Here is a 26789-nt window from a genome sequence, read left to right as displayed (position 1 = left end):
ATATTTCTTATGTCACTGTTTTTAAGAGATTGGTGTATTTCATTGTCTTTTTTTTATATATATAATACATTTTTATTGATTTTTTTGATACAGTTGCTCTGCAGAGTAAAATTCTGCACGGAATTTTTTGTTTTTTGAGTTTCTTTCATGTTATTTTTTGCTTATTTCACTATTTGTAAGACATTGAAAAGTTTTGAGTGATTTTTTTTAGGAAACAAACTTCTTAACCTCCTTTATACCATTTGAGTTCTTAAGATTTTGCAAAGGGAAGTTGGTTAATTTATTTATTAGTATAATTAATATTTGTATTAAGAGATATTGCTTATTTTATTGTAATTTTGTTATACATAATAACTTTTTTTTATGAAAATGTTCTGCAAAGTAAAATTCTAAGCAGTTTTTAAATTTAACGTTTGGTGTTCCCTTCAGCCATTTTTCCGGTACATTTAAAAGCCAGACGAAGGCTGGCATCGAAGCTGCTAGTACAATATAAAATATGCTCTTTTTTCCTAGAGAGTTACGATGTGAAATTACTTTTACTATCATAAATACAGCCAGTTTCCATTTGAACTAAACTAAATAGATGAAATTCAGTTTTAATAGCATATATTCTAAAATGAAAGACATAAATGCGTTTTTATATTTACTGCGCTAAAAGAAAATACAAAGCTAATTTTTATGTTGGAGAAATCGTATAATCTACTTCTCTTCAATTTAAAGTATACTAAGAGAATGTTTCTTTAATTACTATCTAATAATAAAATTAATTATAAAATATGTATTAATACCTTTCTGGCACTTTACAGTTTGAAATCGTTTCTGATTTTAATTCATATGCCACCTGTACAGCACCACAGCCACGCGATCAGATTTTAAAACCTGAAACTAATCTTACAATTGCTTCTCCTAAATATTTTTATTACTTTTCAAGTCTTTATTTATGAAGTACTTGTGCCCTTTTACTAGCAAGTGCCTGACTCGCACAAAAATGGTATGGTTCTGTGTTGTACAGATTAATCTAGATTAAATTAACAACTTTTTAAAAGTATGCATTGTAAAATATAATATCTTCATATTATTTTAATCAAAGCAAAAAACTGGAATCATACAAAAGGAGCATTAATTTTGGATAACATAGAAATAATAAATAATCCACATAAGCAGAACTTTGGATATCATATTTCTGATAGCTGGAACTCCTCTCTGTTTTCATAGTTATGCTAAACAAGAAGAATAGCAAGAAAGTGTTTATTTCGTGTTACTTCATCTTTACCTCAAAATATATTTTTCGGATCCCCACCTTTGCTGTGTAAAACCATATTAAAATTCCAAATGCTCAAGTTAATAAAAGGTTCTGATTTCATTCTATATCTGTAGAAATTGTGAATAACAAAGAATTTTCTTTGATTTTCCTTAGCCTTTTACAAAGTTTATGCCTCTCTGGTATTTTTCTTGATGCTAATCATGTCATTCTTAATGCATTGTCAATAATACTTTTTAAATTTTGATTTAATTATTATATATTAACTAATACTGCTATCATTCACTTATTATATACTAAAGTGAATGATATGTATATAGTGATTAAAATCTGGAACTTGTGAAGTTTGTCATATAAACAGCATAGTTTCACTCAGTTTACCGATTTTTACCAATTACTGATTTTTGTAGCTGTTAGAAATAAAAATTTGCATTTCTCCTGTTCATAACTGTGCTGAGCAGAAAAGGCAAGATATATAACTCTGCGGAAGGTTCCTCCCGAAGGAGAGAGATGAAGAGAGAAAGAGTAGAGTGTCTTCCTGATTCTGATGGTGCTGAAGTCTGACCTTTGCGCTATGCCTACCTGATGTTGTTTGCCGACGTGGCCAGCAGCTGTGGTTCTCTCAAGCGTGGTGCAGAAACATGAGTCATAGAGTCCTAACAAGGAACAGTACAGTGGAAATAAGAATACACTCAAGCATTCTGGATTATCATTCTACATCGCCAAATACCTGCCTATATGAAAAGGACTGTTAAGCAGGATCAAATCATATTGTACCAGTCTAATACATTCGTATGTTATCCATCGTATAAGTTCATTAATGTGTCATAGTCTGACACAATACATTCATCTATGTTGTTAAATCTTTAGGATAGAAAGTCACTGATTAAATCTTATGTTAATTTTTTCAACTTAGTGCAATTTATACTTCTGTAATAGAGAACATCGGTTCTACATCCACCGCTACGCATAACTCTCAAGGTACTTCAAAGAACATAAAGGTTTTCAATGGGACAATAATGTTCTCCTTGATACAGAATTCATATTTCAGGAATGGTTAAAAGAAGTTGAAAAAATAAAGTTTTCCAAAATTCCCAGACAGTACTTCAGTGATATGTGTTGGAAGTTTATTAGAAGTTCACATATTTTCTGATGCCAATCCCAAGTGTTATGGTGCTGTAGCATATTTTAGATTTGAGGATGCCAATCCCAAGTGTTATGGTGCTGTAGCATATTTTAGATTTGAGAAGAAAAATAAATGTAAAACAAGTTTCATAATGTCAAAATCCCGTTTAGCTCCATTAAAATAGGTAACACTCCCTAGGCTTGAAATTTTGGGCACATTAATTTCTGCAAGATTAGGTTCGAACTTGCAATGGATATTTTCACAGTTGGATAAGGGAAATATATTTTACTGGACTGATTCCCAAATTTGCATTCACGGATCAAGGGATCCGCCAGCGTATGGAAACAATTTGTTAGAAATCGTGTGCTAGAGATCAAGGAGAAAACAAATTTAAACTATTGGTACTTTTGCAGTGGGAAGACCAACCCTGCTGATAAACTTACAAGGGAGATAAATGCTGAAGCTCTAATTAATGATAACGATTGGTTTTCTGGGCCACCTTGGCTTTCAGAAGTAGATATTCGACGTCACCGAAATGAATACCGAAGCTGACTTTCAAAACGTTAGTGAAGAACAAAAATGTGTTACTTTGAAAACACTTGTGGAATCTACAGAACCGTTACTAAATCTTGAACTATATGGAAATTTAAACAAAGTTCTGGAAATAATGGCTTATATTCTGTGCTTCGTGAACAACTGTAAATCTGCTAGTTAAAAGCAATCTGGTGTGCTTACCGCCTATAGGAATGTTCCATAACTTTCATAATAGGAGTTATGGAAGGCTTCAGAATTTATTATAAGAAATGTTCAACTTAATGAATTTTCAAGAGAAATCAAGGCTTTAAAGACAGGACAACCAATTAAAACTAAAAGCAAACGTAATCCATTTCTAGATGAAAACAAAATTTTAAGAGTAGGGGGTAGATTAATGAATGCAGAAATTACAAGAGAAAGTAAACATCCCATTATATTGCCAAATAATAATCACTTTCTAAGATATTAATACAGAATTATCACGAAAAACATTTACACGGAGGGTTGCATTTAATGTTATCTGCAATAAGACAGAAATACTGGATAATAAGTTCAAGGAATGAAATAAAAAAAATGCACTTAGAAATGCATAAAATGTTGCAGAGTACGAGCAGCAACATCTACTCAATTAATGGAAGAATTACCTGCAAGTAGAGTGATTCCAAGTAGAACCTTTTCAAAGGTTGGCATTGATTACGCCGGCCCATTTGCTGTGAAAATGAAAAAGGGAAGAGGTATAAGACCAATTAAATGTTATGTCCGTATTTTCGTTTGTTTACCTACAAAGGCTATCCATTTAGGGATTGTTAGCGACTTATCAAGTGAAGCATTCTCTAAGCTGCTCTAAAACAATTTGCTTCGAGGAGACGAAAACCTCAATAAAAAGTGATTGTGGAACTAATTTTATAGGTTCAAATAAAATCCTCAAGGAAGCAGTTTCATCTATCCAGTCAAACTCAGAATTTCAAAGGTGGTTATCAAATGAAAACATAAGGTGGATATTCAACACACCAGCTGCTACACATCATGGTGGTATATGGAAGACAGCTGTTAGATCTATGAAGCTGCATCTAAAGAAATGTGTTGGAACTCAAATTTTGACTTTAGAATTAGAAGCATTTCGAACTCTAATTTCACAAATTAAAGCATGCTTAAATTCGAGGCCAATAACACCAGGCTCCAGTGATCCCAATGATTTGACAGCTTTGACTCCTGGACACTGTATTATAGGGACTCCTTTAACAGCTGTTCCAGAACAAGATTTAACCGAAATACAAGTTTCTCCATTGCAGAGATGGTAACTAACACAAAAGATGTTCCAAGGGTTTTGGAAGCAATGGTCTAAAGAGTACCTGTGCCAACTACAGCAACACAGCAAATGGAGACAGCCTAGCAGAAATATTCGTCTAAATGACTTGGTTCTCATTAAAGAAGATAATATATGCCTTCATTACGTTGGAAACTCGGGCGAGTGATAGAAGTGTTTTCTGCAAGAGACAATAATGTCCCAGTGGTAAGACTAAAAACAGTGCATGGGGACATAAAACGGCCTATTCCCAAACTGTGTCTTTTACCAGTTGAAGAACATTAACTTTTAAGTGTTTGGTTCATATTGAATACATTTTATTATTTTTTTTTATATATTTCTTATTGTACTAATAATTTTATTTGTTTGTTTTAGTTTAACCCTTATAATTAACTTTTCAATACAATAAACTAGAAGATTGGTAAGTGTAATATTTTGTATGTTTCATTTACTTGTTTGCATATTGAAGATTGTATTAAGATGAATGTAATTCATCAGGGGGGATGTTTTGGCCCCCTCGGTGATTGCGGTAATTTGTAGCCAGAGGGCGCACTGCACAAAGAGTTAGTTGCGTTATAGAACGTAAAGAGAGCAGTCATGCCAAAAATGTTGGGTGATTACCGCTAATTGATATAATTGCATCGTATCTGCTAGGCGGCATAAAACTAGTGTGATGTATCAATTTACATGCCAGGTAGCAGAATATGTGTATCATGTACATTCGAGGAGGTATAACGCTTGTAAACATGCCAGGTGGCATATGACTTGTAAATAAACGTACAGTAAAATATCTTGGTGTAATAGATCAAGAAACATGCAACTACAAGCAATCATTTGGAAACATACAAACATTAAAAAAAGTATTAATAGTTACCTTTAAGAATTTATGCAGAAAAAAATTTATGTGAAATTTTATGTATTACTATGCTCAAAGAATAATTAAACAGATTCAAAAATTCATAAAATACTACATTTTACTTATGTAACAAATTATAAGGGTAATCAATAAAATAATAATTTATAAATACAGTACAAAGTCCGAGATCTGAAATAGTCACGACTTCTGCAATTCTGGAAATTTCTGGATTTTAGGATCATTGATATAAATCTAGCAAGATTACATGTAGAAGTCATAAAATTAAAAATCCGAAAGGTTGTTTGTAAAATGATGAAGTGGGAAAAGACAAGCTTATATTAATATTCATTCCATTTCAACTTTTTTTTTCAATTTAAGTTGTCTACATAATTTTGTTTTGTGTTCTAAAACTTTCTTTTTAATACAATACTTCTCTGCCTATGTTGTTTAAATTCACGCAAGGAATTTTTTTTTTTTTTTTTTAAATACCTGCAGATCTGACCTCTCATAACTTTGTGATGCTCTACACAGCAGATTTTATTTTAAAATATTTCAGGAATTTTATGAAGGTCTTATTGCCACATTGATTTTAAAAAAGCTATATTATATCTGTATTTCTGCATGCCCAAAATTCCAGTTTTTAAGTTCCGAGGGAGAGTAGAGATGTTTCTTTCCACTAAAACTTTAATTTTCATAAAATGAACAATAATAATAACATATTCAACAGAGTAATAAGCTGGATCACATCAAAAAGTTCAGGAAAAGTGCAATTTGCAGTGTTAGCTGAGCTTAAATTAATCAAAACCCAATTATTTTTCTTACTTCTCTGTTATGCCAATGAAAGGATACCAGTATATGCAACATTCCACTCCAAACAAATATTGGTCTTCGGGATTTACTTATTGCCTAGAACTGCCTTTGAAACCTTTAGAAAACCGAAAATTAATATGCGACTCAGATTCACTAGGCTGAAGAAGTTTAAAGCCAAAACAACACAAAAGATGATTTAACATTATCAGAGATAATGACAATTTGTGGTGGTGGTGGTGGTGGGGATTTCAGCTAATCAGAACAAAAGTTGATTTATAGCACACTTGCTTTTGCTTGAGTAACAAATTATCCATTACTACACTGTGCGAGGAAAAAGGGGAAAAAAACTTTATGAGAGATCTGGATAATAGAATGTTCTAGTTATAGAATGTCTGGATTTTAGACTTAATACAGTACATTTATTTGGAACATACAGTACAGAGAATACTATATTTCTTTGATACTAAGATACGTCCCTTTTCAGTTTGATCAACAGAGAGGGGAAAATAAGATTTTGATACTAAGGAGATGAAATATAGAGTTGAAATACAAACAGCAAATATTTTTTTAATAATTAACCCAGATATATTACAATAGCATACATTAAAGTAAATTTTTTTGAAAAATTAATTACTTCAGAATAATTTTTAACTTCGAAAATTCTATGTGAAACACACAACATTTTGATGTTTATAGTGGGAAAAAAGATGTAGCTTACAATCAAAAATATATGGTACTGAATTATAAATTAAATTAAAAACAACAAATTAATATACTGAATGGTAATTTCATAACATGAAATATTTAAACAGAACACACACATAAATATATATATAATACTGACCCTGAGCATATGCTAATCCAAACAAGTAACGCTCTTGCAATTTTAAATGGTCTGCTACAGCTTGATAAAGTTGTTTTCCATTAACAGATGGTAGACATTCAACATCAATACTTTCCCCATTCAATAATGAAATACTCACAGTAAATGTAGGTTTTAAATCCTAAATTACATAAAATGTTGATGGTAAGAAATAGCAATTTAATGGACTAAGCTCTAAATTATGTAAATTTAATATTAACGAATATGTATAAAAGAACAATTTATGACATTATACTTTAGCATTAACTAAAACATATATAAATACACAAAATATATCATGCATTTGGATTCTTAGTGCAAATCGTCTGCTATTATCATCGTTTTATTATTCCAAAAATACATAACTGCACATATATTAATACAAGTAAAAATAATACTCCCCCCCCCCCAGTTACAATTCAGCTTAATACACAGATAAAGGTTTAAGTGAGACTAGAAATTCACCATTGGTCATAAAGGTGTAATCCTGCCATATATGTTCTGCCCCAATTTTAATGAACAACATCCCAGGCAACGGTCTGGGAGTCTCTCGTACCTTTTTTTTTTTCTACCACTAAATCACTCAAGAGGACTTTTAGCTTCCTGGATATTTCAAATGCCCCAAATGCCACAGAGTCACTACACATCTACAAACATTCACACCTTCTCCGGGATTTGAACATAAGGCCAAATTAGACAACAACCAAAAGCACTAACCACTAGACAGCAATTTCAGATATCATGCAGGAGTTCCTTAAAACCACTCATTAAATAATGCAATCTAAGGATTACTCCAAGTTTCTTTATCATATATATATTCAGTTCAACTAATTATGATGACCTTCCCACCTTAATTCTATTAAAATAGGACATCATAACATGATTACAATAATAAAAATGGATTTAAGGTATTTTATTAGTTTAATGAAAATTAAGAAAAAAAAATTCTTAAAAGCAATATCCTATAACTGCATATGAAATTTCAGATCCTCCTTTAACACACAGACTGAACTGAATCAGTGATAAGTATTGTCAATGTTATGGAATTCAAACCATTGATTTCAGGAAAGACAAAATGGCAAACTAATTTTTGTTATGATTATTGTCAATCATGATGATGATATTCCTGAATTTATTTACAACTGGTCTATCCAAACAGTGAATTATATATATTAACTTAACATATTTTTTCTCATTATCCTTTAATTTTGATGACCAGTGTATATACACATATACATACACACACACATAAAATATAAATAAAATGCTTTAACACTTTTTTCTACTAATTAAGTAGCGAAAGAATTTAACTGCTGAAGCTCTTACCTTGTTGTAATAAAATGGCATTATTTTAGTATGAGGTTTTAATTTATTTATCACAAATTCTGGTCCTGGATAAGACTTCTTGAGCTAATCACACAAAATAAAAATACAGTTTGTAATTATAAAGGCAATATTTTAAATCATATATACATACAATACATTCTTAAAAGGTTTTATTGTAAGGCAACAGCATCTTATTTCTATTACATAGAAGACAACTGAATCTAAAAATATTTAAAATAATAGTTTAGAAGTCATAAAAACATAGAGAGTAAACAAAAATGGATAAAAATTTCTACACAATTTACTTACAGCATATGATTTTTTGGATTGCAGACATCTCATTATAATAAATATAAAAACTACTATTTACACAAATTGCAAGAATGATTGTCTGTTTCACACATGCATCATAAACAGATATTTTTTTAACTATTTCACATTTTCTGAATCTATTTTCTTTCATTCTGTTAATACTCTAAAATTTTTTTTTCAAAAAATTTCAAGTTTAAAAAAAGCCAAATCTTATTTGCATTACATCATTATATATACATATTTTTAGGGCAGGTAATTGAAAAGCTAAACAGTACAACTTAATTAAACTATTATACTTACATTGCAATCAAGTTTAGTTAAGGGAAAAGGTTCCTGTAAAGCTATTTTATCAATAGCATAATATGGTTTCTCATAATTTTCTTCTTCACTGAAAATTAAAGGGAAAAAAAAATAATTGAGAATAGTGAAAATCCTATGCAGTAACTGGTAATAATGAATGCTAATTCTATACTTCAGTTGTAAAAATGTTAAACATTTCAAACTGATTAATTAATAAAAGAAAATTAATTTCAGGCTACAGATATAAAAAACAGACATTGGATAAACAGGACATTTTGTTTGTAAGTAGGAAAACATGAGTTTCAGCATTACTGACCACAAATATTATACAGGACTCTAATATTTGGTGACAACAATTTAAAAAGTGATTTGCTGTTTATAGTGAATCAATGCAAAATGCCTAAATGAAATTAATAGCCTTCCAGGGAAAACTGCTCCTTTAGGCTTAAAAAAAAAAAAAAATAGTACTTTTCCGTTTCGCTGGCGCACATCTCTTGAAGCAGATTTTTTATTTTGAAGGCATAAACATTTTAATATGGTTTAAAATTTTGTAAAAAACCAATAAATAAAGATAAATTTGTAAAAAGACACTAATTCAAGAATTTACTATGCTTTTATCATTTAGCATTCTGATTCGCTGCTTCATATCACGTGACCCCAAGTTATCTCACGTAAAATACACTACAAAAATCTAATTCTCTCAGTAATTAATTATCTACATTAATTTCAAGTTAAATCCTAATTTGGAATACAAGTTTAAATGCAAGAATTATTTCAATTTGTATGAATAGCTTACTCAGAAGTTAAGTAAAACCATAGTGCTTTACTTCGCTAGGGCATTCTCATTAGAATTCATGAATTTAACCTTTGGCTTTTCTATATTTTTGCCTTTGGGTGAGTGGTGTGATTGCATCTTAATTGACTTAATTACTGCAAATGGCCTTAGGCATAAAATTAAACTATCTGGTAAAAATTATACGTTATTGTATGCCAGTATTGAAAGACACAATCAATCTGATAAGAAATGGCTGCAACGTGTTTTGAAAATGAGGCATAAAAGCTTACTAGTGAGGATATTCCATTTGGCATTTGCTGTACCATTATTGGCGACTCTATCGCCTGCGCAGGCAAAATGGAACCGCCCTCCCCGAAAAATAAATAAATTTTAAGAAAAACCCTAGATTTGTACAGGCATGAAAACAAAACATTACTTCTTATATAAAAGCAGAAATTTTTATTAACATTATTTTTTTCACTTATCCACAAACTTATCTGTATTTATTTTACAAATGGCTAAAAATGCATTATGCAGAAAAATAACACAACACCTAAGAATATGATGATCCATCTAGAATATGAAAGTCAAAATATGAAGTTTAAAATAATCACATCATCAAAATTTCTATATGGGCCTTTCAAATGTCAGAAAAATTGATTACAAAAGCCAGTTAATTTCAAATGGAGACTAGTTTGCTACAGCTTCTGCCACATTTTAAATGACAGCCTTTAATTTTTTCTGTGTTTATGCCACATTATGTCATGAGCAATGAGACCCGTAACAGAATGGAAAATTCTTCAGACCCCTTTGCATTCATATTCATTCACCCGCAACAGAAATTACACTCATAGGGCTTCAACAGTTAACTAACATTCACATTAACATTCTTAAAACTCAGTTTAATTTGAACACTTACAATGGCTCCACGTGATTGTGCGAAATCAATATGCTATTCTAACAAATTTCACACAAATTCTTTTGAAACTACCTGATTCTATACTTCATACTACACTAATCATATTGATTTGATGTGTTGCAATATTGACTATAGCGCAATATGAGAAAAACTATACAATACTATACTCTGATGACATTAGTGCTGGAAATGTGAATTTGATTTTGATCTCTTATTTTGTATATTTCAAAAAATATTCTAGCCCTGAGTTAATAGATTAAATGTTTACTGTTTAATTACTTATACATTGAAAAGAATATAACTTACAGTTGATCTTCAGAACTTTCTGTACTACTACATGGCGCTTCAGATTTTGACTTTGAATATGCAGCAGATTGTTTACTAGGACGTTGAAGCAAGAGTACTAATTCAGCAATAGTCTTAGGCTTTAAACCTACCAAAAAAGCACATAGTTAATTTCAAAGATTAAAATCTTTACTTTCACTCTATGGACTACTTTTATTTTTGACTAAAGCAAAACAAGAAAAGAAGTTCCAGTGAAAGTCTGATCCATTAACCCACAAATCCAACTTATGATTATTTAATTTAGAAGTCAAATTCATTTGCTCTTTGGTAGCTGAGTATGATAGTTCGATAAAACCATCGAAACTAGTCCTGTGAAAATTTGCAAATACAACACTGATTTTTGTCGTTCAACTTCTAAATTAATAATTGTTTAGCGTGTTATTTTTACCAAAAATATATGATTATTTATAAGTAAAATTAGAAAACAATATTTTAATGGAAGAGTATTTTAAATATCTTTTATCATATTTATTTTTTTCCCTCATAAAATGCTTACATCAAATAAATGTTTAAAATTTAATATTTACATGCCACAAAATAGCAACTAAAAAATTCAATATACAAGGTGCAGCAAAATGATAGGTACTATTTGGAATGTCAATAAAAACCAAACCACATAAAGCAAAAAATTTTTTCATTTCTTTTTGAAATCTACATTTTATGACATTTAGGAACGTTATTTTTTAAAAAGATCTTGCATGATATCTTTCAAAAGACGGCCATTATTGTCGATGCACTCTTGTGGGTCCTCACGAAAGCGTGTCATTACCCAATGAATCATTTCTTGGGGACAGCTGCTTGTCTTGCGGCTGCCTTTATTTCTTACAAAGCCCACGGACGATGTGTAAAAACTCTCGATTTGAGGTAACCACAAAGAAAAAAGTTGCAAGGCAACACATCAGGCGAACGCAGTGGCCAGCCAAGATCACCCTGTAAAGACACCATTTTGTTTGGGAACATTTCTTGAAGAAGATTAAGTGAACGACATGTGGTGTACGATGTAGCACCATCCTGCTGGAACCAAAGATGTTCTCGGTGATTATCGTTGAACTTGTTAACTTTGGATGCAGGAAATTGTTAAGCATATCAAAATATCGATCTTCGTTGACTGTTACCGTTATTCCATCTTCTTCGGAAAAGTAACCCCACACGCCGAATTCAGATATTGCACACCAGATGGTAACCTTTGGACTATGAAGTGGTCGCTCGTGAAGTTCCTGTGGATTATTTGCCGACCAATAACGGAAATTTTGCTTATTTACGGTACCCGATAGGTGAAAGTGAGCTTCATCGCTAGACATGAATACAGCGCCTCGGGGAATGTTTTGAAGAATATTCTGGCATGAATTTGTACGGGTTTCAAAATCTCTTTCACTTAATTCCTGTACTACCATCATTTTGTACAGATGCATTTGGAATGAGTTGTGTAAAATTCTACGAACACTTCTATCGGAAATTCCCAAAGCAGCTGCATGCTTACGAGCTGAACGCTTTGGAGACTGTTGTATGGAAAAACTTACTGCATTCACATTTTCCGGTGTTCTTACTGTCTTTGGTCAGCCAGTAGATTTTCATTTAAGTGCAGAACCTGTTTTCCTGAAGTGTAAAACCCACCGATGAATTGTTCTTCCATCCGGAACCGCGCCATGCCGACCAACATCAAACTGATTACGGAAGGCACGCTGCGTCGCTATTACAGATTCCCCATTTCTAATAAACTCCTCGACAACGAAAGCACAATGCACTCCACTCCAAGCCACGTCGATAACTGACAATTGCATACTTTTGTCTACCTAACACGACCGCGTGCACAGTGTTGCCGGTTTTACAAACCGAGCAACCACTATATGAAATCCTGCCCACATTTTTGCCACACCCTGTATTACTAACACTACATATAAAAATATTTTGCTTTTTAAATAAGAAAAATATAAAACTTGAAACTTTAAAAATTAAACCTGAGTTATCAATGAAAACTGTCATTCTTAACTTTCTTATATTTATGCTTCTAAAAAAAACCTATCAAAAACTATTTACAACAAGAAACTTTAAAGAAATAATCAAGGGAGGAAAACTCCACCCAAAAATATTTTCTCATTCGCATGTTTCACTTTAAACTGCCTCTTTTACCTTCCCTCCTAGCACATAAAAAAGTAATTATGGATTGAACTAATACAAAGTAGGTACTTATGCCTCAATTCCATAGGTGCACTATGCAATAAATGTATTCAAATGTAATAATGTATTCATTAAAAACGTACATATATGCAGATGTAATATAAGCAAGTTTTGAATGTACTCCTCACAAATATTCAATATGTGCTTTTTTTGTTATAGGGCATACATCAATTCTGAAATATAATTCTTGCCACACTTTGTGCAGCATGTCTGTATCGATGCTGGTGATAGCAGCTGTGATATGGGCTTTCAAAGCAGTCATAGTTTTTGGACTGGGACACATACACACACAATATTTTATGAACCCTCACAGGGAAAAATCACATGGGCTGAGATCTGGAAATTGCAGTGGCCAAGGCAAGAGTGCATTGTCTGTGGAAGATATGCAACCAAGCCAACATTGTGGTAATGTGTTACTGAGCTGGCTCCACACTTCAATCATAAAATGTGTGTGGTACATCATCCTGCTTCAGAATAAAGCAAAGCATATCCTCTTATAGCTGTGGCAGAAGCCATAATTTCAACATATCACGGTACACTCCTCTTGTCAGGTTTCAGAAAAAAAAGAACGGACCATAGATAGTTTCATGGGGTATTTATTGCACAAAACACATTAACCTCACGGAAATCATGTTGGTATTGCATTGGTACATGTGGATGTTCAGTACCCCCAATTCTCACATTATGCTTATTTACTAGCCTAGAAATGTGAAAAAATGATTCATCATTCAATACTAACTTTTTCGAAAATTCGTCATTATCCATGCGTGTCAGAAGAGTCTCATAGAAAGATAATCGACATGGCAGATCTTGAGGTTTTTAGATGTCACACCAACCACAAACGATACGGTTTCATTTGTAAATACCTCCTAAGAACTTTTCACATAATTTTCTGGGCTACTCTCAGGTCTCTTCCCTGTCTTTCATATGCTCAACTACATTTTCTCCTAATGAAAGACAACCTGTTGATTTTCTTTCACAAATCAAGGCCGTTTCTTGAAATTTTGCATACCAACGACAAATTGTCTTATGATCCGGCACTGTCTGTCCACATTTTATTTGGAACTGGCACTGAACAGCGACAATAGACTTTCTAACATGAAACTCAAGCACACAAAATGATTTTTGCTGTTGCATCACCATTTTAAGGGGGCATTTTTTTTAGGGGTGGTCGTTTTGTTTTTGCTGAAACGCTGATGACAAATGGACTTCCAGTGCCATTTATTGGCAATTTTTCAAAACTTGCTAATATTAGCTCTGCAGGTATGTACATTTTTATTGAATACATTTTGTGTAGTACACCTAAGAAATTGGGGCATTTATTTCGACTTACCCTGCATTTCTTTTCACCATGATTTATAAAAATTCCATCTAATTTCATAGAAGCCATGTATTACATTAAAAAGCACAAAGAAAATAGTAGAAAGGCTGATATTTTATAAAGAACAAAATAAAGCAAAATTCAAAAAAATATTTGATTAATTTTTTTACCTCTCTTAAAAAAGGGAGGGGGAGAAAAAAATGGAAATGGAGGATTTTCATAAAATTTTTCATATTTTGGGGATATTTTAAAATGTGGAACATCAAATGAAAATACAAAGCAAATCCTGCTAACATGCCTTTAGTTCAATAATGAATCAAAACAACTTAATAATGTACATTTTAATATTTTTTTTAATTACCAGTGATTGCATAAATCACTGGTAATTAAAAACAAAAGCATGAAAAAATCCCTTGCAATTAAAGCCAAATAATAATAATAATAATAATCATATCAGCAAATACACAACATGAGCTATAGCACTATTCCCACTTAATGCTAACACAATTAAAAAGAACAATTGTTAGTATCAACTGTTGTGCTCATTCGTTCTTAACAATTTTTAAATGTTTAATAATTCAAGACAAACACATTCAAAAGAAAAACATTTAGCTGAGTATTAGAACCAACTTTAAGAATTAGAATTTAAGAAATCCAAATTTTATTTGTAACTAAATTCAAATTCCAGTATTGAAATTAAACCATTAGTACATTCTCCTTATTAAGAATATGCCAATCTTAAAACTAAATATTTTACTTAAATATTCTTATTGACTGTCAATAAGAATAGCTATAGTAATACAATTTTTCTGTGTGTTTTCAGAAGTCCTGAAGTATCTAAAAATTTATCAAAAAAAATTATTATTTTTAATTACAACTATTTATGCATACCTAATATTGAATACATAAAAATCAATAAGCAAACTGAACTAACCTGTCATTAAAAGAGGATTTTTATCTACATCTACTGGAGTTGAAGGCTCAATGTTGATACTTAATCTCAACAGTTCCAACATCTTCCGTCTTTCTGTCAATTCTTCATAGACTCTAAATATGGATTGTTGAGCTTTATGATTCTTCCATGCTTCAAAAACTTCATTTTTTTTAATAAATAACATCTTGGACTTTCGCACTTCTTTTAATACAGCAGAATATGCTTTCTGCCATCTTTCTTTTGGAGTTACAGAATTCTTTGAGAGTGAAGACTTAGTAGCTTTAGAGAGTTCAGGATAATAACCTAATCTGTATCCATATGCATAATACTTAGGATTGTAATTAACATCAGAAAAATCTTCATTTCCACCTGTTAATTAAATTCTCTGTTAATATATATATATATATATACATCTATTCCAAACATGACTTGTGTTAAGCAAGTTCATTTCCACCTGTTAATTAAATTCTCTGTTAATATATATATATATATATATACATCTATTCCAAACATTACTTGTGTTAAGCAAGTTTTGTTTTGCAAAAATATTACAGTTTTTGTAGCAAAACAGAAGACAAAAGTATTGATTCTGCATCTCACTTTTCATGCTTTTAATGATAAAATGTAAAATACAGTGGTGCCTAATCAAAAAAAAAAAAAAAAAAAAAAAAAAAAAAAAAAAAAAAAGGGGGGGGGGTACGTTTCAATTAAAGGCCATATCACATAATGCTATTTTTGTTTTAGTGCATTTCTTTTGGTGTCAAATATCAAGAGTTTGGTTTGGTTTGGCTTCTTTCATGGCAATAATTGCCTTAATCATCACTCATATAACCGCAGGTTTCATTTAATCATTCCCCCTTTTTTAAATCTGCAATGGATTTCACAGCTTTGGACTTGCAAAGAGTTATAAACAAGTAGCCACCCAGGTTCTTTGAAAAAGACATATTCTTCACAAAAGGGGATTGTATTCAAACAACCACGCCATGAAATTTAAATGTCATTAGAAGATGAGATGACTATGCAGCATTCGTTTATGACAGGAAGAAAAAGATGTGAACACAAACATGATTTGCCAAATCATGCATTCCATTTATTACTATGATATTACGAATTAATGCCTATTGAGTTTTGCTAACCAAAACTTGCTTCAAATTTATCATAATATCATGTTTGATTGAAATAATTACATGAGAGAGGTTTGTGCCAACTCCTATCTTTCCCTAACATGAAAATCAATGGATACAATAAAACTGTGGAAACTGATGCAAGCTTATTCACAAAAAAGAAAAGTATAATGTAAGGGATATTTTCTCCCCCTACACACACAAAACAGGCTTTTTGTCACTAACTATTTACAGATCAAGGGGAGTGGGATATTTTAAGCTTTATGAATTTTACTGAGAGTAAGTGGGTTCATGGTATAAAAAACCAATAAGAGTATACTCAATTAAAATAAACACTGAATAAATGAATGTGCCATGCTCCATTTAATGCAGTTTCAAGATTTCTACTAATTTTGAATACATCCCTTTTCTCACACATTCGAGCCACAGAACTGTACCTATTCTGTGGTTTGAATGTACCACTCTCCTTTTACTGCAGTTTCAAAACTTTTACAAATTTTGCCCGCCTCATTTTTCTCACACTTTCGAACCACAGAATTTGGCTACCTGCCTTTTCTCTTACACTTCAGCTCCAGAAATGTTAGCCATTTTTACAGTGCCTTACAGTCTGCACACAGTGGCGAGTTTTTTATGGCGCATTTTCATTTTTATCATTTTATCCTTTATAGCAATAAAAGCATGATTAGTTTTTAAAGTATCCCAGTTCCAAAAATAATAATAATTTTAAAATACAGTACAAAGTCCAAAATCCGGACTTGTCGGGACTTCGGCAATACCGGACTTGGGATTTTTCCGGTTATTAGATCATGAGTTTAAATCTAGTAAGATGGCATGTAGAAATTATAAAATTAAAAATATGAAATCGTGATTTATGAAATAATGAAGTATTTATAATCTAAAGAGTATCAAAATTTACCAAAAAAAAAAAAAAAAAAAAAAAAAAAAAAACCCCCTTAATATTTATTTGTTTACTTTATTAAACATTTCTTTCAATCTAAGTTATTTAAGTTGTTGCATTTTTTGTGCTAATACGTTCTCTTTAATTCTGTAGACAGACATAATCTGCTGTTTAATCACATTGTTGAAGTTTTGTAACTGCTGTTTCAAGAATTCCGATTAACTTGTCAATCGAAATTTTCTAGCTTTTAGTAACTTCTTTGTCATTTTCTTCACTATCGGTAGCGGTATTTTCTGATCTACAGCCATACTACATATTTTGCCATTCATTAATTGATTGATGAGATGCATTGTCATTACAATAAAAAACTTCTTTTATATCATCTTCATTTATTACCACATCTCCACATTTCCGTTAATTGGAAAATTTCACCTTTGTTTTGCGATATCCAAAAAAAACCTTTAAAATTAGCGGCTATCATCATCAAATTTAGCTGTTCTTCACTCTACATATCTGGCTATGCATCATGAGCTTGGCGACTAACGACAAGTTGTTCCGTTAAATTTTATCTTGCTTCTATCGCACGCTGAGACAATTAAGCCTAAATTGTGCTATTTATTATATTTATGTCTATTTCTTGCACATGCTTAAGGCTTATCAGAGTTCTGAATAAATAAATTCCCACCATATACTTAAGCCTTATTGAGGGCAGATGCTAGATATCTTACCATCTGATGCAGTCTCTATGGGTTCTAAATTCTGTGACTCAATTCTGGTTCTGGGTTTATGCAAATAACAAATCAGTTATTCCTAATTCAAATAGCCCTAAATGTAATCTTTGGGTCTATGAGTATCAACAACAAAATCTATTTTTAGCACACAGAAAGAAATTTTTGGTACATTTTTCGTCAACATTTTTTAGCGCATTTTAACTTAAATCTGCCAAGCGTAATGTCAACATAAAAGGTTACCATACTCCTTTATTATTCAATTACCAACATAAAAAAATTGTTTAGGTATCGCTATGTGAGTCATTACTATAGTTGTCATGTTCTGATAAACATGCGGTGATGAAAGAAAAGTATAATAAATAATGATTCGCCAGCTTGGACCAGATCAACAATGTTTCTATGTGGAATGTTTTGGTTTGAGATGTGTGCCAAAGCAGATACGCAGCAACGGAGCCAAATTACTAATCAATTAAAACTTATGCTAAAATGATTGTTTCTTCAATAACAAGGTATTTTACTTATTGTCGAAGTGAAATTAAGAATTGGGACTCTTCAGATGCTTTATTATGCGTAGAGGGCGAAATTAAATGTGCATGCGTAAAGCCTACGAGAAAAACAATTGTTAGTGGGTTTGAGATCCGGATTTTAGAATAATGGACATCTGGATTTCGAACTTTGTACTGTAGTTTTCTTATTTTAGAAATTGCTCATTTTTATGAAGTCAAGATTTTAGCCTTTTATGTTATTGAACTTCACTCTTTTTTATTGGTGTTTGTAAGACACATTCATACATTTTCATAAATGATAAAAAACAATAACATTTTTTAATGTTTTTGTGTACAGTTTTCCTAGGTTGTTATCTTTATATAAATTATGTATTTGCATTTTTTACATGTCAATTTATTTTGATTTTGAATTTACTTTTATTCTTTGTTCACATTTGAGAATAATTAAGCAGAATAATGGTAGAATTGAGTAGAATAATGGTAGGAAGAAATAAACATGTGTTCCTCACTCATTAATCATCCTGGTTAAATATTTTAAACACTAACCCCTTGAAAAGTTCTATTTGAAGCATTAAGCATAGGGTAGTTTACAGTTTTCATTTGCTATTGCAGTTAATAAATTTTTCTAACTTTAATTGGCCTTTAATTCTTTTTTTCTCCGGCTTTAATTTTTTCAATACCAATTAGCACTTTTGTACGGCAGACAATTTTACTGCCCTTACGATTCTTTCCCCAGATAGGATGATCTTTTAAAAATTTTTACAAAAAATTTATTTAACATATTTCTTCTTATATTAATTACTCAGTATATACAGTATTAAAGAAATTTTTAAATAAAAAATATCTTAAAATTATTTCTGTGCAAAAGGGTGCTAAAAATGAATTAATTAAAGACAAAAAGAGTACACAATTTTCAACCAACCCATTCAAAGACTTGAAATAAATTTAAAGTTAGCGCTAATTTGAAACTTATAATTAAAAAATGTGTTTTTGCAAATGAAAAATGTAAAACTCAGTAGTTTAAAATTATAAGAAGTGGTGAAAACAATAGAAATACATAAAAACGAAAAAGGAATTTAATTGAAATCTGATTCAACTTACATAAAGTTACAGCTATAGAGGCTACATAAATTCATTTTCTAAAGAGTAAAAGTTTCTTAAGAACTTTACAATATATGATAATAATAAATTTGCTCTCAATTACAGATGTATAAAGATGATATATTTGCCTTCAACGATAATAATCTTATTGAAAAAAGTAATATTGACCCAACTGTTTGAAGCTTAAAAAAACAAATAAAAATCAAGCATTTGTAACCTAAAAGAAGTAAGGCTTTTTGGTAAAAGAAGGGAATTCAATTTTTTAACAATTAAACTTCTGAATTGGAATACTAACCTCTCTAAAAAAGTTGTTGCAAATACAATTATTAATCAAACAGTCAGAATTAAAAAAGTTTGAATAGAAATTGAAGAACAAAAGCAAGAGATAATCTTCTTACTAAAGTTTTAAAAGAAAATGAAATTCCAATTAATCTCATTAACTGTCAACTAAAAAAAGCTGGAGTGGTATACACCCTATGAATTCTTTTAAAGTAATGAACTTCTACTCTGAAGTCTCAAATAAACAAAAGGATTAAAAAGAATGTATTTAAAGGGAGTTAAAATGTAATTATGTAATTACTGTACAGCATTTATTTTTTGACTTGGATTTAATTAACTAAGGGCTTACTATATTCCAAATCATCACGATAAACCCATGGTGTGAAAAATTTAAATTTTAATAACATTTATCCTTTATGTCTTTTTCTTGCTTGCACTGCTTAAATGCTTTCCAATATTTATTGATAAAAAATCATAACTTTGAATTTACCTTTTGAGAGATTTAAGACTTCCAACTGCCATTCAGTATCACCAATAGCGCCAAAAGATAATCTTAAGCATCTCTGCTTCACCCGTTTTAAAGTTCTTACTGTACTTTGTGTATTTAATTTAAATTTTTACTTTTGCAGTAAAATTTATTTATTTATCTTTTGCATTATTGAATTTGAAAGAAAAAGCGAGTGTATAGAGGAAGCATTCGAAATTCAGATGAACAGCAATAATAAAATAAATTAAGTATTTCATCAGCTGATTTTGAGTGAACAGAAACACAGTGGTTTTGCCTGGAAATGGGATTCAATTTCCAGGCAAAACCACTGTGTGTGTCTGATCTACCTTCTTTCGACAAAGTTGAATCAGATCTTAACTGTATTCCTTCCCAATTTTTTATATATTTCTATCATTTCCAAAACTTCTTCTAATTTAAAACTACTGAGTTCTACCCTTTTCATTTACAAAAACACGTTTTTAATTATAATCTTCAAAATAGTATTAATTTTAAATTTATTTATTTTCTTTCAAGTCTTTGAATGAATTGGTTCAAAATTATTTACTATTTTTTCCTTTAATTTTATAAACATACATATAATTCTCACTTAATGAGTATTACTTTAGACCAGAGGTTCTTAAACAGTGGGTCATGAGACCTGCAGTAGGGGGTCGCCAAACATTTTAGCAGTTTTGATATTTTCTTAACTTATTATAATAATTTTACAATTGCCCAATCTTTTTACACAATGTATCTGAAAATAGACAAAGATAAGATAATACAGACAAAGAAAAATGAAAAGGTTTCGACACATTCTTTTTATAATATAAACGTTCATTTTACTTGCTTTGTACGTGATGCTATCATTTCATCTGTTACTTATTTAAAATTTCCCCATTGTTCTATGTCTTAAAATTAGAAATCAAAGTTATATAACATAAAACTTCAGTAGTATACAGTCAAAAGACGTTAATTCGGACACCCATAATCCGGAATGATCTATAATACGGACCTCAAAGCTACAAACTTTCTGCGCAGATGCATGCGCGTAAGACCTTTATGGCTGCGAATATGCGTGTGCGCTTGTACAAAATACGTTTACGAATGCGCGTTTAATGTATAACGGATGGTATAAACTAAGCTAAAATTATCTAATTCAGTTAATCTTGCAGATTGTGTTGTTCCTTAATCTTCGAATTGGATTTGGCTTATTATTTTTTGTAGACTGTTAGAGCATTTTTATAAAAGTAAGCTTGAACCTTCGATTATGTCAAATAGAATTTCCAATATATATTTACTAATATGTAAAGGATATACAAAGTGAAAGTATGTTTCGATGTGCATTAAACAAAAAGTGGAATTGCTGCAAAAAATGGATAACGGCATAATCCTTTGTTTATCTAACCATTCCAAAATCTCTTTATCAATTTCACGCTGCTCTGCGGCGGGGGGGGGTTATTGAAGAGGTTACACAGAGGTTTTTGAAAACGAAAAAATTTCGATTGACAAATTAGTCGGTATTCTCGACACAGCAATTATAGGACTTCAACAGCGGAACTTCGTAACTGAAGAAGAAATTATGTCTGTTTATAGAATTAAAGAGAAAGTATTATCACATAAAATGAAGCAACTTAAACAACTTACATTGAAAGAAATGTTTAATAAAGTAAACAAACAAATATTAAGCTTTTTTTTGTAAATTTTGATACCCTTTAGATCAAGGATGTCAAACTCGCGGCCCACGCGCCACATGCGGCCTACAACAAATATTTTTGCGGCCCGGCCAATATATAATTAATTCCAATATATAATAATAAATTCATATGATGTTTTTATAGCTCAAATGATAATTTATATTTCGTATGGGTTAAATTAATATAGTTATCGGCCTCAATCCGAAACATACCCATATTTTTATATTTATATATTTTTCAGTCATATATAAAAGTTAATTGCATTTTCAAAACTGTTCTGCAAATTGTTTAACATAAAATTATTTATTTTATTTTGTAAAACACTGTAACCGTAAGTGCATGTCTAAATCAAATTTTAAAATATAATGTCTTTAGTTATCCATTTAGAATAAACTATGCTCACTTTCTTACATAAACATCATGCTGTAATCTTTTTGAAAAATGTATTCTGCCCAAATTTTAGCTTTTATGTATTTTTGTAGTGTTGTGTATTGTTGTTATTTACATATTTATTTAGTGCAAGGATGTCAAACTCGTGGCCCGCGGGTCGCATGCGGCCCACAACCAATATTTTTGCCGGCCCGGCCAATATATTGGCAAATAATAATATATAATAATAAAATAACATATCGACGAAGAAAAAAATGAAATGTTTATTGCTAAGTAATTAATGATAATTTATTCAGTGTTGTTAGATTACTCACAGCGAGCTGACACACACACTACTTAAATTACAAATGCGTGTGAGTAGCTTGCATTCAGCTACCTTCGGCTTTTGGGGGACACGTGCACTCAGAACTTGTACGCATCCCCCGATAGCCGAACTCATGGTCTCAGTTTTCCAATCATAGTTTTGTACGATATATTGGTGCATGCATGTGCATGCACTTTCTTTATTATTAATTATTACATAATTCATATTGTTACGGATTTCATAGTTATTTATTTAGTTAGTTTTTTATTTATTTATTTATTTATTTATTTAGAATTGTAATTAGATTTGCTTCATGTTGCTTTAGCAACGCAGACGATTTTTGAAAAGACAGCTGCATTGGAAGGTTAAAAATAAAACAGCACGTGCATTTAATACGTAATAAATAAATATCTCGTAATTGCTGTTGCCATCCACAAAAATCCAGATATTTATAGATGTTTCCAGTATATTCGAGAAATTAATTATAAAGCTTATAAAAGCCGAGAACAAACAACTCATCTCAGTAGCAGCTGTAGTTCTAGCGAACTGTTTGTTTACTTAATGCTGTGATTGATTTGTAGCGATTTCGCTGTGAGATAGAATTAGTTTCTCTGTTTTGAATTGATTTTTGCTAAACGTTTGACATTTTGTGATATTGTTAGAATATTTTTTGAAGAAATATTTCAGCATTTTGATTTATCTCTTGTGGAAAGAATAAATTTTTGTTAACTTTTTAACGTTAAGCATGTTTATTCCAGCCCTTTGTATTCAGTATGTCTATATCAAAACCAAGTGGTAGTAAAATTAAACGAAAAATCGCTGACGAACATAGAATATTCCAAGTAAAATGAGAATTAGAATATTTTTGCTGTGAAATAAAAGATAAAATAATCTGCTTGATATGTAATAATACTATTAATGTACCAAAGTTATATAATATTAAACGTCATTACGAACAACACAAATCGAAATATAACAATTACGAAGGATTCATGAGAGAAGAAAAGTTGAAAGAGCTCAAGTTAGGAGTGAAAAAGCAACAGTCCATGTTTAGTAAAGTATTGCAAGAAAGTGAAGCGGCGGTACATGCAAGCTACGTCTTGTCTGAGTTGATAGCTAAACATTCGAAGCCTTTTACTGACGGTGATTTCATCAAGGAATGCCTAATGAAAGCTGGAGAAATTGTTTGTCCTGGAAATGTGAAGGCTTTTCAATCAATTTCATTGTCTCGAAATACAGTTGCGGAAAGAGTTACAGATTTAGCCGCGAATTTAAGTGATCAGATGAAAACAAAATCATCTATTTTCGAAAGTTTCTCCATTGCCTGTGACGAGAGCACGGACATTAGTGGCAAAGCTCAATTAGCAGTGTTTCTTCGTTCTTGTGACAAGAATTTTAACATTTTTGAGGAATTACTGGAACTAATACCGATTCCTGGTACTACCACAGGAGAAGATATATTTACTTGTGTTTTTGGACTTCTGCAGAAATAAAATCTACCTTTGGCAAAATTAAATTCTGTAGCTAGAGATAACGCTCCATCAATGACCGGGAAAAACAAAGGCTTCATAGCATTACTAAAAAAAAATTTAGCGAAATTCACGGTTCAAACATTCATCATACGCATTGTATTATACATCAAGAAGTTCTATGCACGAAAGTAATAAATATGGAGAATGTTTTGTCATATATAAAAAAAGTTATAAATTGTATAAGATCTCGAGGCTTAAATCAGCGTCAATTCACTGCTTTCTTAAGTGAGTTAGATAGTGAATATTCGGGTCTGTCCTACTATACCGAGGTACGTTGGTTATCTTGCTCCAAGATTCTCAAACAATTCTGGGATTTGAAAGAAGAAATATGTCAGTTTTTAAAAACGAAAAATCAAGACGTAAGTTTGTTTTATGATCCAATATGGATACAAGATTTATCTTTCTTGGTTGATATAACCAAACACTTAACCGATTTAAATTTATTGTTACAAGGAAAAGATCATATCATTACGAACATGTTTGACATAATTAAAGCATTCAAATGTCAACTAGTTCTTTGGGAAAAACAACTTAAAAATGAAGATTTGACGCACTTCCCGACGTGCAGCATGAACAAATCAAGTTTAGATGATACTTGTTTGTATCAAAAATACGCAGAAAATATTGCAAATTTAACAACTGAATTTGAAACGAGGTTTAATGATTTTAGTTCCCTCGAAGACAAATTTTTTTTGTTTTCTTCGATTTTCTCAATAAGTATTGACTCAGTACCCAGCCATATGCAAATGGAGGTGATCGAGATTCAACGCAACTCAAATTTGAAAGCAAAATTCATTGAAGTGGGCGTGCCTGAATTTTACGAACGTACCTGGCTTTAATTTTACCTGGCTGGTAAAGCCAGGTTTGAAAATACTCGAAAATTCGCATATGAAATTATTTCCATGTTTGGTAGCACTTATCGGTGCGAGCAGTTATTTTCAGTCATGAAAGGTAATAAGTCTCTTATTAGAAACCGTATTAATGATGCTCATCTTGGGTCAGCGTTGAAAGTTATCACTGCAAACAAAATTTCTCCCGAAATAGGAAAGATAATAGCAGAGAAGAAATGTCAAGTATCAGGACGTAAACATTTAATTTTTCTTGTTCTTTTCTATATAAATATATATATATGTTTATTATTGTATTATTGGAAATAAATCTACGTTTCTATGAATATTGAATTTTTTTTTTTTTTTCGGCCCGCCTAAAGTTAAACCTTGTTTGTTTGGCCCAAGTGTACCTATGAGTTTTACATCCCTGCTTTAGATCATAATTGTTCTTTATTTCATAAATTATGGTTTCATATTTTTAATTTTATAATTTCTGCATGCCATCTTACCAGATTTAAACTGATGATCTATAATCTGGAAAAATCGATAATCCGGAATCGCCAAAGTCCCGACGAGTCCGGATCAAGTTTAGATGATACTTGTTCATCTTGTACATCATGACTTTTGACAAGTGAAAAAATTGATAGTTTCACTTGTGTGTGTCAGATTTGTGCTATGCTTATGGGGTCCTGGAGTCACAAAAAAAATATCAGTGATAAAAAGGGGTCGCAACTGAAAACATTTTAAGAAGCCCTGCTTTAGACTTTATTCTATGAGTAATTTTGATGACCTGTAATAATTTCTGAGCTAAGGAAAATTTTACCTCATCTCAATTTCCCTCAAACTCTTTATAGTTGTTTATTTTGCCTGTAAGAGTTGTCATTCTTTTAAATAACATTTTAAGTTTCCCAATTCATCTGGCCTATACATACATACCTTCTGAATGTTCAACTTCTTTTTCCATCATGACATCTCTATCAACTTGAGCAAGAATTTCATGCTGAAAGATTAAAAAAATTAAATAACTTTTTTCCTTGTTCAAAAGAAAACCACTTATAATTTATCTAAAACGCCTAAAAGACTGTTCAAATTATAAATTACACCTTATCTTACATTCACAGTATCACAGTCACATTTGACCTTATACTCACACTGTAAAAATTCTTCCTAAAATTCTACAAATTCAGATTTGGCTGAATTACTTATTAACTGCAACTGTTTATATATCTGATTTCAACATATGAAACAGAATTTCCTAGGCAGTAATATATTATTTACTTAACTTTATTCATCAAAACTGCTTAAGATTATTTACAACAAAAGAAAGTGTTTTATATTGTTAGGTAACTACTCAAAACTGACAAATTCATGCAGGACTTCTCCAATATATAACAGCACAGAAAATCTCCAATATATAACAGCACTTTGATTATTCAGATTTCAATTAGTTGATATATATATTGAAATTCAGAATTTTTTTATCATTATTTTTTTTTTCCTCCTCTTCAATTTCAATTTTCCTAAAACTGTAGGTTTGCTACTGAGTATGAACATGCCGCATTAAGGATGATAAGCACAATAATTAATCTATATATATATAAGCGGCTTAAGTGTTTGTCGCCGATCGTTTATTGGTTGCTTGCATAACTGTAAATTGTTTTATTCCCCGTACAGTGTAGCGCGTAACGAATATTATGAGAAAGCTAGGCCGGAAAAATTAGAAATACAAGAGCACGTGCATTTAATAT

General features: G+C 31.0%; 1 protein-coding gene across 1 annotated transcript in view; it reads right to left on the bottom strand.

Moving 5' to 3' along the window:
- The window catches only part of LOC118198699 (tyrosine-protein phosphatase non-receptor type 13-like), a 292987-nt gene that overhangs the window by 239338 nt on the left and 26860 nt on the right, over nt 1-26789 (bottom strand). Inside the window, exons 7-12 of the mRNA XM_085821696.1 lie at nt 25978-26041; nt 15166-15534; nt 10694-10820; nt 8694-8781; nt 8082-8165; nt 6738-6897 (exon numbers count right to left, since the gene is read on the bottom strand). Coding sequence (XP_085677822.1) covers nt 6738-6897; nt 8082-8165; nt 8694-8781; nt 10694-10820; nt 15166-15534; nt 25978-26041 — 892 coding nt within the window. The remainder of the gene's footprint in view (nt 1-6737; nt 6898-8081; nt 8166-8693; nt 8782-10693; nt 10821-15165; nt 15535-25977; nt 26042-26789) is intronic.

The sequence above is a fragment of the Stegodyphus dumicola genome, chromosome 8 (assembly GCF_044657685.1).
Source record: "Stegodyphus dumicola isolate Sdum_Otavi_A_Nest chromosome 8, ASM4465768v1".
Lineage (NCBI taxonomy): Eukaryota > Metazoa > Arthropoda > Arachnida > Araneae > Eresidae > Stegodyphus > Stegodyphus dumicola.
This window is presented reverse-complemented; position numbering and strand designations above follow the sequence as displayed.